At 38.7% G+C, this 11,118-nt stretch overlaps 2 protein-coding genes across 2 annotated transcripts; both read left to right on the top strand.

Moving 5' to 3' along the window:
• Positions 1–36: 36 nt before the first annotated feature.
• Positions 37–4,786, top strand: LOC111437668. The gene is made up of 5 exons (XM_023075746.1): positions 37–505; positions 760–826; positions 1,319–1,367; positions 4,291–4,335; positions 4,471–4,786. The coding sequence occupies exons 1-5, from the start codon at positions 260–262 to the stop codon at positions 4,535–4,537; spliced, it is 474 nt and encodes a 157-aa protein (XP_022931514.1). The 5' UTR covers positions 37–259; the 3' UTR covers positions 4,538–4,786.
• Positions 4,787–6,081: 1,295 nt separating this feature from the next.
• On the top strand, positions 6,082–11,040 carry LOC111437662 (short-chain dehydrogenase TIC 32, chloroplastic-like). Its single transcript, XM_023075740.1, has 8 exons — positions 6,082–6,310; positions 8,125–8,356; positions 8,452–8,531; positions 8,590–8,743; positions 8,835–8,913; positions 9,846–9,933; positions 10,463–10,509; positions 10,611–11,040. The coding sequence occupies exons 1-8, from the start codon at positions 6,205–6,207 to the stop codon at positions 10,773–10,775; spliced, it is 951 nt and encodes a 316-aa protein (XP_022931508.1). The 5' UTR covers positions 6,082–6,204; the 3' UTR covers positions 10,776–11,040.
• Positions 11,041–11,118: the final 78 nt, after the last annotated feature.

Genomic DNA, 11,118 nt, shown 5'->3' with positions numbered 1-11,118 from the left:
ACGATTCATAAACGTTTCAACTTAGAGTAGAAATTCATTTATTCACGAACTAGTTATTGAGATTTCAAGCGTGTTTTAAGATGAATTTGAGAGCAATTAGAGCTATAATTTTTTTCAATCCAATTTCATCCTTTAATATTACATAGTTTTTCAAACTTTATGGATTAGAACTAAGGAGACAAATGGAATACTTTATGATCGATTTTCATTATAATTCACTAATTTCCTAAACGAGGCGTAGGTCGGAAAACATCGAGAAATGGAGCAATCCCCATCGGATTCTTCGTCGAGCATCGAAGCCGGACGTCAGATTCCGGCGACATCTCCAAATTCGGCCATTCCCGAGACGCCCACTTGTTCTGTTCTTGAGGACTGCACCAGACCCAGATCTTCGTTGAGCCATACCGAGATTTTCAAAGCCATTGATGTCGTCGAGAAGGACTCTCTCGCCATTGCCGAGAGCTTTACCTCTCTCTTCGCTTCCCTGCGTTCGACTCTCTCCGAGGTCTCATAGTTTTTGCATCCTTCTTCTTTTACGCCCCATTTTCATTTTGCTTTAATATGTTGAAGATCGGATGAATGAGTTTTGAGTTTTGAGTTTGAGTACTTCACCAGATTTGATTATTACTGGACGAACCTGATTTTATCCCCTTTAATAATGACTGGAATCTACCACTCTAGCATGAATTTCTGGAGCAATGATTCTGGGTTTCCTCTTGCCAAGCAGTTTATCTGAGTGGAAATAGTATAATCTTGTAGGTCACCAGCAACTCTATTGATCATATGCATTGCTTCAACGATGCTGCAGGCCGCCTTCAAGAATCTGGTAAGTCAACATAGTAATGATTTTGATTCACAGGAATGGCCGAGTATGATGGCAGTTTAGATGTGTCATTGTCTACTACTGTTACTACTAAACTGATTACATTCATGGGTACTTCTTCCTGTATGAATCAAAATTCTATCTGTTTATCTTTATGTCCTGTGAGATCCCACATTGGTCGGAGAGGGGAACGAAACATTCCTTATAAGGATGTGGAAACCTCTTCCTAGCAGACGTGTTTTAAAACCATGAGGTTGACGGCGATGTGTAACAGGCCAAAGCGGACAATGTCGGCTAATAGTGGACTTGGGCTATTACATGTCCATTATTCTGTTCTAGAATCTGTGTTATGTGATCGGCCTTTGTGCCAGTTTTTGTACTAAATTTGGAAAGAGATTAGTTGCAATCAGTTCTCTCCCATACTACTAACAAAGACCTTGTTTTTCATCTGATGGTCTTTGACATGAGTTCTCTTCTGTTCTTTCAACCTTGTAGTGCTTGATGCGGCAACAAAGGGTAATCGATACATAAATTCTTCCTTGAGGTATGCTTCAATGTCTTCTGGTATCTCCTTTGCTCTATAGGTTTCAATTTCTTTGCTGTCAGTATTTTCTATGACTAATAACTTAAATATTTTACTCATTTGTCAAAATGTGATTGCTCTGTGAATGTTGTAGCTTTTTACAACCTGCTGCATAAAATGATACATGGAAATTCTTGTACCAAGTTCTAGTAGGAGATTAGATTGAAACACGCACATAAAAAGTTTCTTTATTGTTAAAAGATTCTATCCCAAGGGTCCAAAATTATAGTTTAATCTAAAAGAGGTTGTTTGTAACGGCTCAAGCCCACCGCTAGCAGATATTGTCTCTTTGGGCTTTCCCTTAAGGTTTTTAAAACACGTCTGTTAGGGAAAGGTTTCCACACCCTTATAAAGAATGTTTCGTTCCCCTCTCCAATTGATGTGGGATCTCACAATCTACCCCTTTGGGACCCAGCGTCCTCACTAACACTCGTTCCCCTCTCCAATCGATGTGGGACCCCCAATCCACCCCCCTTCGGCACCCAATGTCCTTGTTAGCACACTGCCTCGTGTTCACTCCCTTCGGTGTTCAGCCTCCTCGCTAGCACATCGTCTGGTGTCTGGCTCTGATACCATTTGTAACGGCCCAAGCCCACCGCTAGTAGATATTGTCCTCTTTAGGCTTTCCCTTTCGAGTTCCCCCTCAGTTTTTAAAACGCGTTTGCTAGAGAGATTTCAACACCCTTATAAAGAATGCTTTTGTTGAACCTGTTATGCATCTTTACCCAATCGTAGTAGACTGTTACTTTAGAAAAGGATGTTAGGTATGTATCATTAATTATAGGATTCTTCTTCATCGGTTACTTCCAGAAATTATATAGTTCTTTTAATTATGAAATGTTGATAATTAGAAATACAACTTTTCTGTTGTCTCAATTGTATCAGAAATGTTGCTCGAACATATGATGCTAGGTGTCACGGTCATGCTTGTCCAAGGCGTGTTGCCCATGGCTGCATGCCCATGACAAGCCAAACCCTTTATGTCTTTCCATGTTCTAGTGTTTTACTTTTGTATATCTAGGAAGTATGACGTTTCAGAAAAATCATGTCTAGGCTTGTCAGACATGAAATGCCTCAAAATGTACTATAGGAGGATATGATTAGTTGTCAACTTCTCCCTACCAATAATTATATACTGTGAGCCGTTGTTGTTACTCTTTTGCTTGCATATATAACACATCTTTCAAAACCTCTTCTTCGAAAATCTCTCTCTGCCCTCATTTTCTAAAACCTTCTTCTTAAACCGAGGCCAAAGGCTCGAGCATACGTCGCTTAGTGTAAGTGACGTAAAAACAAATTGGCTTAGCTCACTTGTGGTTGGGAAATGAGTGCCACACAATCGCAAGTCTGCTGCCATCAAAAGTACGATTGTGACACCAAGCACCTAAATAATTGTGGATATAACTGTTACTTGGTAGTCTTCTGCAAAAATTATTAAGAAATGAAAGAACAGCATAAAAGTTTTGAGAGATATTTATTAATGTAATGATAAAAACTACAACTTAGGCGCTTTGAGAAACTATTTGGTGTATCTCTGTGATAATGAGGAGTAAGTCCTCTTGATGAGTCCTCTGTTAGTTTGATTGTGTTCATAGTTTTTTAGTGTGAAATTATATAGTTCTTCAATAGATGTTGGATGGCTGTCCCTGACTACAAATCTGCATAGCTATCACATAGAACTCTCTTTAATGTGATCCGAAGGGAACATAAGATTTAGAAAAGTTTAGTATATTGGCAGAGTTGTGTTTGTACTATCAATGATTGATCATAAGTTAGTAGAAATCAAATCAATGTGTCTTTTTACTTGTATTAATTATGACTCCGACTATGTTGTTTCACAAGTGAAGTTAGTCAATGTGAGATCCCACATCGGTTGGGGAGGAGAACGAAGCATTCCTTATAAGGGTGTGGAAACCTCTCTCTAACAAACGCGTTTTAAAAACCTTGAGGGGAAACTCAAAAGGGAAAGGCCAAAGAGGACAGTATCTATTAGCGGTGGGCTTGGATTGTTACAAATAGTATTAGAGCCAGACACTAGGTGATGTGCCAACGAAGAGGTTGAGCCCCAAAGAGGGGTGGACACGAGGCGGTGTGCCAGCAAGGACGCTGGGTCTCGAAGAGGGGTGGATTAGGGGGTTCCACATTGATTGGAGAAGGGAAGGAGTGCCAGCGAGGACGCTGAGTCCCGAACGGGGGTGGATTGTAAGATCCCACATCGGTTGGGGAGGAGAACAAAGCATTCCTTATAAAGGTGTGGAACCCTCTCCCTCACAAACGCGTTTTAAAAACTTTGAGGGGAAACTCAAAAGGGAAAGGCCAAAGAGGACAGTATCTATTAGCGGTGGGCGTGGATTGTTACAAATAGTATTAGAGCCAGACATCGGATGATGTGCCAACAATGAGGCTGAGCCCCGAAGAGGGGTGGACACGAGGCGGTGTGCCAGCAAGGACGCTGAGTCTCGAAGAGGGGTGGATTAGGGGGTCCCACATCGATTGGAGAAGGGAACGAATGCCAGCGAGGACGCTGAGTCCCGAAGGGGGGGTGGATTGTGAGATCCCACATCGGTTGTAGAGGAGAACGAAACATTCTTTATAAAGGTATGAAAACCTCTCTCTAACAGACGCGTTTTTGGGAAAAACCCAAAGAGGGGCAGTATTTGCTAGTGGTGGGCTTGAGCGGTGAACTAATGGGATTAGTCTAGTTCATCTCTCTAATTCAAAATCATTAAGATCTCTTTTAAATTTCAAGTCCATTCGCCCTTAATTTCCATTATACACATCTTTATACTATCTGATGATGACTAGTAAATCACAATTTCATATCTTAAAGATAATCATATGGCCGATGCTGTAACTTTGGACTGTATTTTGTTGTGTTTTTCAGATTGAATCAGGAAATGAAAGGCATGGACAATCTAGCTGCTCAGCTGTATCCTTTCTATTTCATGCCTAGTAGACCATTTTAATGCTTTAGCTCTTTAGAATTGGGAACCTGAGCATACTAATACTTCTTTATCTGATATCTAAGTCCTCTGCATTACCCACTTCCTTAATTCTTGGTTAGAAAGATTTTGAGGAAGAATGTTGATGAACTAGACTTGGCTGTGAACAAGCTCCTAAATTTTCCATGAGACTCAGCTTGGTCGTAGTTCTTGCAAGCTCGAGGATTACCGTTTCAGTAGAGAGCGAGAACACGGTTCATGTCGAAGAAGTCGCTAGGCAGCTAGAATACAGTACATGAAGCAAAAAAAAAAAAAAAAAAATTCATTGCATAGCTTCCTTCACATTTTACTGTAGGAAGCATCTCATTGCATGGTTGATGTACTTATGGGGATATGAATAAGCTTACTGGATTCAATAATCAGTGTCTCTTTTCTTTACAGGAGGTTATTCAGCTTTTGAAAATTGCCCATCTTGCATATTTTTTATTGTGGTGTTTTATTTGAGATCGAATGTGATGTAACATATTGGTCGGGAGGAGAATGAAACACCCTTTATAAGGGTGTGGAAACCTTTCCCTAGAAGATGCGTTTTAAAGCCTGAGAGGGAAAGCTTAAAGAAGACAATATCGGCTATCGATAGGCTTCAGCCATTACATCATGAACTTATAAATTTGTGTCTATTTGGTCTTTGAATGGTAAAATAATGTTTAATAAGTCGTTAAACTTTTAATTCTTTTCCAATAAGACTTAAATTTTTTAATTTTATGTCATTTGCCAATTTTAAAATTTACGAACTTACTAGACACAAAATTGAATATCTCGAATATCTCGAGTCAAATTGAACTCACATCTAAATAGATTAGTTAATTTTAAAAATTTATTGAATTATTAGATATTTTTATAGTTCAAATTTAGATATAAAATAGAAAACCAAAAGTTTTTTAAAGTTAAAAAATCAAGTAAAAAAAAAAAACTAAATGATTTTAATCGAAGTGTCAACTGTCAAGTCTAGATCCCTTCCAACCATGTGGGTGAAAGGATAGTTCCAAGAACATGGGAAAGGAGGAAACCAAACGACAATAAATGTCTTAATAAAAAACCAAGGCTTGTTTTTGCAGTACTAGGAGCAACCAAAGTACTGTTTTACAATGTTGTCTTGGCTGCAATTAATAAGTTAGGTCAAAGTGGCACTAAAATCAGCCATAAATGTTTCAATAATTAATTTTCGACTTTGGAACATTATATTTCATCTAAAAATACTTCATTAAATTCGGATTGGAGGTAAAAAAAAATTCAAATTTCGATAGAAAATCTATAATTATTGACCAAATTCCTAAATGTCAACTAAAATACGGGTTTAGACTCAAAATTGAGAACCTCCAACTATAGATAGAGAAATTCTCATATGAAAAACGATGATTCTCGATCCTAATATTATGTTAAGCAAACCATCAAATAAAATCAATCTAAAACACGGAGAGAAAATCAAGAAATCAACTTATTTGCCTTCTCACTCTTAGTCACTAAAATTTTGATTTTTTTGGCTCACCCATAATCAGAAACAACTAACCCAGTTGTAATTCATGATAAATTTTCCAAATCACAGTTTTATTCAGAGAAAGATTGCTAATGATGAACCACCCGAAGAAAATAGCCATCTACCACAAGAAGATGGCAAACTTGTAATTTCCTAGTCTAAAAAAACCTTGATTTCTTTTCAAAAGAGGGTTTATTCTAAAAGAAAACAAAACTTTTAGAGTGCAGTTTCAACGAGTACTCAAACCACAGAGTCTGGAGCAACACTAAGACGAGGGCCTTGCCGGATTCACCAATTTGTATTTGTATCAATCTCAACTATGTGGATCTTTGGATGGACCGGACCATCTGGGTTCTCAGCCCGTTCTACCGCAGAAGAAGTCACAGAAGGAATTGATGGGAATGGCCTCACTGCTATTGTTACAGGTTTCGTTTCATCCCCTTCCCCTTTTTCTCCTTCTTCCCCTCTCTTTTAATCCCTTCTTTGATCTGGGTTTTGTTGTTTACAAAATCGATGGTGATTTAGTTTATTTATAGCAACCTGGATACCTTGTCTTTTGATTGGATTAAGGTTGTTTTGTTATTGACTCACTACTTGATTGCTAGCTGTTTTGCAAATCTTTCTTGGGTATAATATGAATTCTGTGTTTTCTGAGCCCGTTCTGTAGCTGTTCTTGGACCGTTCAGTCTCAATCAAGTGTATATTGTGTATCCTTTATATGTAGAATGCAGAAATCTATGGAGTAATGGGGTTTTCTTTGAGGATTTATGTATAGATTGAGCTTATTTGTTAGGTTTCTATACTTACTTAGAAACTGAAGTAGAAATGGAACTAGAATGTCCATTTGCAAGAATGTGCAAGTATATCAACAAAGCATTACCGAGTTTGGATGGACTTCTAACAAAGTTTCTAGACATGGAGTTTGAAGCACGTTTGCTTTCAAAAGTTTCATTAATACTCATAAGCTGCTAAGAAATATCCATGGAAAAATTTTATTTCCCTCGTTTTTTACCGTATCTTTTTCAGTATCCTCTTACTCCCCTTCTTTCATTCTTCGATATCGAAAGCTGCCCCTTCATTCAAGGTTATAGACTATAACAAGAAGAAGAAAAAAAAAAAAATGGAATCACCAAGGGACCTTAGGACATAAATGTTTAACATGGTTATACGTTAGTAGTTGAGTGAGAGTTGATACGTTTACGACATAATTTTGAGGACAACTAGTGGGAGGAAAAAAAGAAAGAAAACGTGTGCAATACCAAATTTGTAGAGATGAAGATTTTGTTCAACTTTTCTTTGTAGTTCAAATTAGTCTATTTGTTGTCGTTGATTCAGAAGGTTTCTCAATAATTTAAGATGATATTTCTTTGTCAGCCTTTTTTGTATTTGACAATTCATCGTTTTGTTGTGTTTTGAGGGGAGATTTTGATTTTGGGACTTGGTGGGGTTTTGTATAAGAAATTGTTAGGTTATAGATTGAAGCAAAGGAGAGAGGAAACGAAGGAGGGAGGTGATGGGTAAACGGTTTTCATCCATATACTAATCGTAAATGTATTTTGAGCTGTTTTTTTCGGAAAGGTTAAGGGTAATCAAACTCTTTTCAAGCTGATTTGAGAAGGAAACTGTAACGGCCCAAACCCACCGCTAACAGATATTGCTTCCCCTCAAGGCTTTAAAACTCGTCTGCTAGGGCAAGGTTTCCACACCCTTATAAAGGGTGTTTCGTTCTCCTCCCCAACTAATGTGGGATATCACAATCCACCCCCTTTAGGGCCCAGCTTCCTTGCTGGCACTCGTTCCTTTCTCCACCCCCTTTAGGGCCCAGTGTCCTTACTGGCACACCGCCTCGTGTCTACTCCCCTTCGGGGAACAACCTCCTCATTGGCACGGATACCTTTTGTAACGGCCCAAGCCCATCGCTAGCAGATATTGTCCTCTTTGGGTTTAACCTTTCAGACTTCCCCTCAAAGCTTTAAAACGCGTCTGCTAGGGAGAGTTTTCCACACCCTTATAAAGGGTGTTTCGTTCTCCTCCCCAACCAATGTGAGATACCACAGAAACAGTCTAATGAATTTCTAGATTTAGTTCTCATATGTTCGATTTTTCTATATACTTTTCTCTAATCATTCACTTCAAATGTTTCATTTTGATCTATAGAAGATCTTAATCTAAAGAACTGTTGAAGTTTTCCAACTTCGAAACATGTAGTTCATTTCCCTTTCCTTCCTCATGATTTCAGGAGCTTCAAGTGGTCTCGGTGAAGAGACGACACGTGTTCTTGCATTACGAGGAGTCTATGTCATTATGGCTGTAAGAAATGTTGAAGCAGGGAAAAAAGTAAAAGAAGCAGTACTGAAAGAATCCCCTTCAGCCAAAATTGATGTCATGGAGTTAGATCTTAGTTCAATGGAATCTGTAAGGAAATTTGCATCAGATTACATTGCATCAGGCCGTGCACTAAATATTCTAATGTAAGAACTGAATTAAAGCTGGTAGACTAAAATTCTTTGCCTGGGAAATCTGCTTATTTGATAATAATACAACTCTATATCTTCTTTGATTGAAGGAACAATGCGGGCGTTATGGCGACTCCGTTTATGCTTTCGCATGATGGCATGGAGTTGCAGTTTGCAACAAACCACATAGGTATGTTTCAAATAAAAGATTTGTAATGGGATCAGTTCTTATTATCATTCTTTTGTAGGACATTTTCTTCTGACGAACCTTCTGCTGGAAACTATGAAAAAAACTGTGGTTGAATGCAAAAAGGAGGGAAGGATTGTCAATCTGTCGTCGGAGGGTCACCGATTGACATATGGCGAAGGAGTTCGTTTCGATAAAATCAATGACGAATCAGAGTAACGATCTATGTTGCTTATTTGATGATTACGTCCTCAAAAGCTTCCTTGAATGTTATGTAGTGATTCATTGTATGATGTGAAATTTTAGGTACAGAACTATCTTTGCTTATGGACAATCAAAGCTTTCCAACATATTGCATGCCAAAGAGCTTGCCAGGCGGTTGAAGGTGTTTATTGGTTTAGTTATTGAATGTATAACCAGAGCTTTAGAATTTGAACCTTAAATGAGGCAGGATTTTTATATGTACGATAATCGGGGTAGTCAAAGGGGGAATAATCAAGTGAACCTTGAAACTTATATCCTTTCGAGATTTAGTCGTTTCAATGCTTTCATAATCCAGAAACTTTAGTCTTTGTCTGTATAGATGTTCAACTAGACACTCTAATTGTGAGATCACACATTGGTTGGAGAAGGAAACGAATCAGTCCTTATATGGGTGTGGAAACCTCTCCCTAGTATACGCGTTTTAAAATCTTGAGGGGAAGCCTAAAGAGGACAATATCTGCTAGCAGTGGGCTTGGATGGTTACAAATGGTATCAGAGCCAGGCACCGAACGGTATGCCAGCGAGGACGCTGGACCCCCAAGGGGGTGGATTGTGAGATCCCCACATTGGTTGGAGAGAGGAACGAAGCATTCCTTATAAGAATGTGGAAACCTCTCCCTAGTAGATGCGTTTTAAAACCTTGAGGGAGCCTAGAAGGGAACACTCAAAGAGGACAATATCTGCTAGCGGTGGGCTTGGGGTGTTACAAATGGTATCAGAGCCAGACACTAAATGGTGTGCCAGCGAGGACGTTGGGCCCCCAAGGGAGTGGATTGTGAGATCCCACATTGGTTGGAGAGAGAAACGAAACATTCCTTATAAGGGTGTGGAAACCTATCCCTAGTAGATGCGTTTCAAAACTTTGAGAGGAAGCCTGAAAGGGAAAGCCCAAAGAGGACAATATCTGCTAGCGGTGGGCTTGGGTTGTTACACTAATGGTTTACGTTACTGATTTCCCTGCAGTTCTGTTTGTTCTTTCGTATTGATTTTCCAAGCTATCTTATGAAGTCAAATTGAGTAGGTGACTATCATTTCTCTACTTCTTTTCAATAGGAAGAAGGGGTGGAAATAACAGCCAACGCCCTTCATCCTGGAGCAATTGCTGCTACCAACCTACTACGCTTCCATGGTCTCATTAATGGTAACTTTCTTGCGCATTACATGTATAAGCCAAATCTGGTTTACTAGATGCAAGACGTAAGGTCTGCCTTTTTACTTAAACTAGCACGAGTCAGATGTTTTTTTCTTTTTACATTAATCAGATGCTTGTTTAGACCGTAGAATATAGGGCATTTTAATTTGCATTTCGACCGAGGTGGTAGCTTATGGTTTGTCCGAGTATGTTTCATTCCAAAGAAGGGTGCTAGCACCTGGACTTTAATATCTACATATATGGGTAGGAGATTTGAGAATCTCTAATCTTTTGGTCGAAGTCTAATCTTTTGGTCGAAGACATGTCTTAACTAGTTTTTATCTTAACTAGTTGAACTATGTTTAAATTGGTGTATACATAGCTCCGACTCCCGGGTATTAAGAACAAAAAGTTTTTTGAACAAATATAAACATCTACCAGATTGCTATCTATGCTTCATTACCTTTTCTTATTTCCTGCCCTTGGTTTTCTGTCATCTGTTGGTGTCTGAGTATATGAGTTGTTTTCTTTTAAACAGCTGTTGCTACTTCCATTGCTACATTTGTGCTTAAAAACGTCCGGCAGGTATGTTATGAATTCATTTCCCCAAATTTTGTTCAAGACTGTTTATTTAGAGTTTCTCTCAGGTGGGTTTCTCTATGTGAATAAATTTTCATTGGATGTAGGGAGCGGCGACTCAGTGCTATGTAGCATTGAATCCCCAAGTCAAAGGGGTAAGTGGAGAGTATTTTGTGGATAGTAATATAGCCAACCCAACCAATCATGCCAAAGATATGGAATTGGCCAAGAAGCTGTGGGATTTCAGTATGGATCTAACTACCCCTAAATAATTGTATCTCTTTTGAAAAAACCCTTCCTTACTCTTAGCTTCTCATCTCAGGCTTCATGTTAGAGATATATGGACAGTTTAATGGTGGAAGTAGATGAACCATTGTTTGTAGTTTTAAGTGCCATTTGAGAAACAGATACAAGTATGAGTTGGTAATGCTTTGTTTTGAAACAGATACCATAGTCCTTGTAGATTTCATATTGCTGTGTTCTAGAGTGTATTTGGAAATGTGTTCATAATGAAAAAGGCATATCCAACCAGCTCATGTAAAGCATTGCAAGAAAGTTCTAAATATAGTAAAAAGAACCAAGCAGCAACACGTTGGTTACCTTTCAGAACAAGAA

Source organism: Cucurbita moschata, unplaced genomic scaffold, assembly GCF_002738365.1.
Source record: "Cucurbita moschata cultivar Rifu unplaced genomic scaffold, Cmos_1.0 Cmo_Scf00064, whole genome shotgun sequence".
In the NCBI taxonomy this organism is placed as follows: Eukaryota; Viridiplantae; Streptophyta; class Magnoliopsida; order Cucurbitales; family Cucurbitaceae; genus Cucurbita; species Cucurbita moschata.
This window is presented reverse-complemented; position numbering and strand designations above follow the sequence as displayed.

Coding starts and splice junctions, on each gene's coding strand:
- LOC111437662 (XM_023075740.1), top strand. CDS start 6,205: ATGTGGATCTTTGGATGGACCGGACCATCTGGGTTCTCAGCCCGTTCT. Junction 8,357..8,451: donor CGTGCACTAAATATTCTAAT/GTAAGAACTGAA, acceptor CTTTGATTGAAG/GAACAATGCGGGCGTTATGG. Junction 8,914..9,845: donor AGCTTGCCAGGCGGTTGAAG/GTGTTTATTGGT, acceptor TCTTTTCAATAG/GAAGAAGGGGTGGAAATAAC.
- LOC111437668 (XM_023075746.1), top strand. CDS start 260: ATGGAGCAATCCCCATCGGATTCTTCGTCGAGCATCGAAGCCGGACGT. Junction 1,368..4,290: donor TACATAAATTCTTCCTTGAG/GTATGCTTCAAT, acceptor TGTGTTTTTCAG/ATTGAATCAGGAAATGAAAG. Junction 4,336..4,470: donor GACAATCTAGCTGCTCAGCT/GTATCCTTTCTA, acceptor ATTCTTGGTTAG/AAAGATTTTGAGGAAGAATG.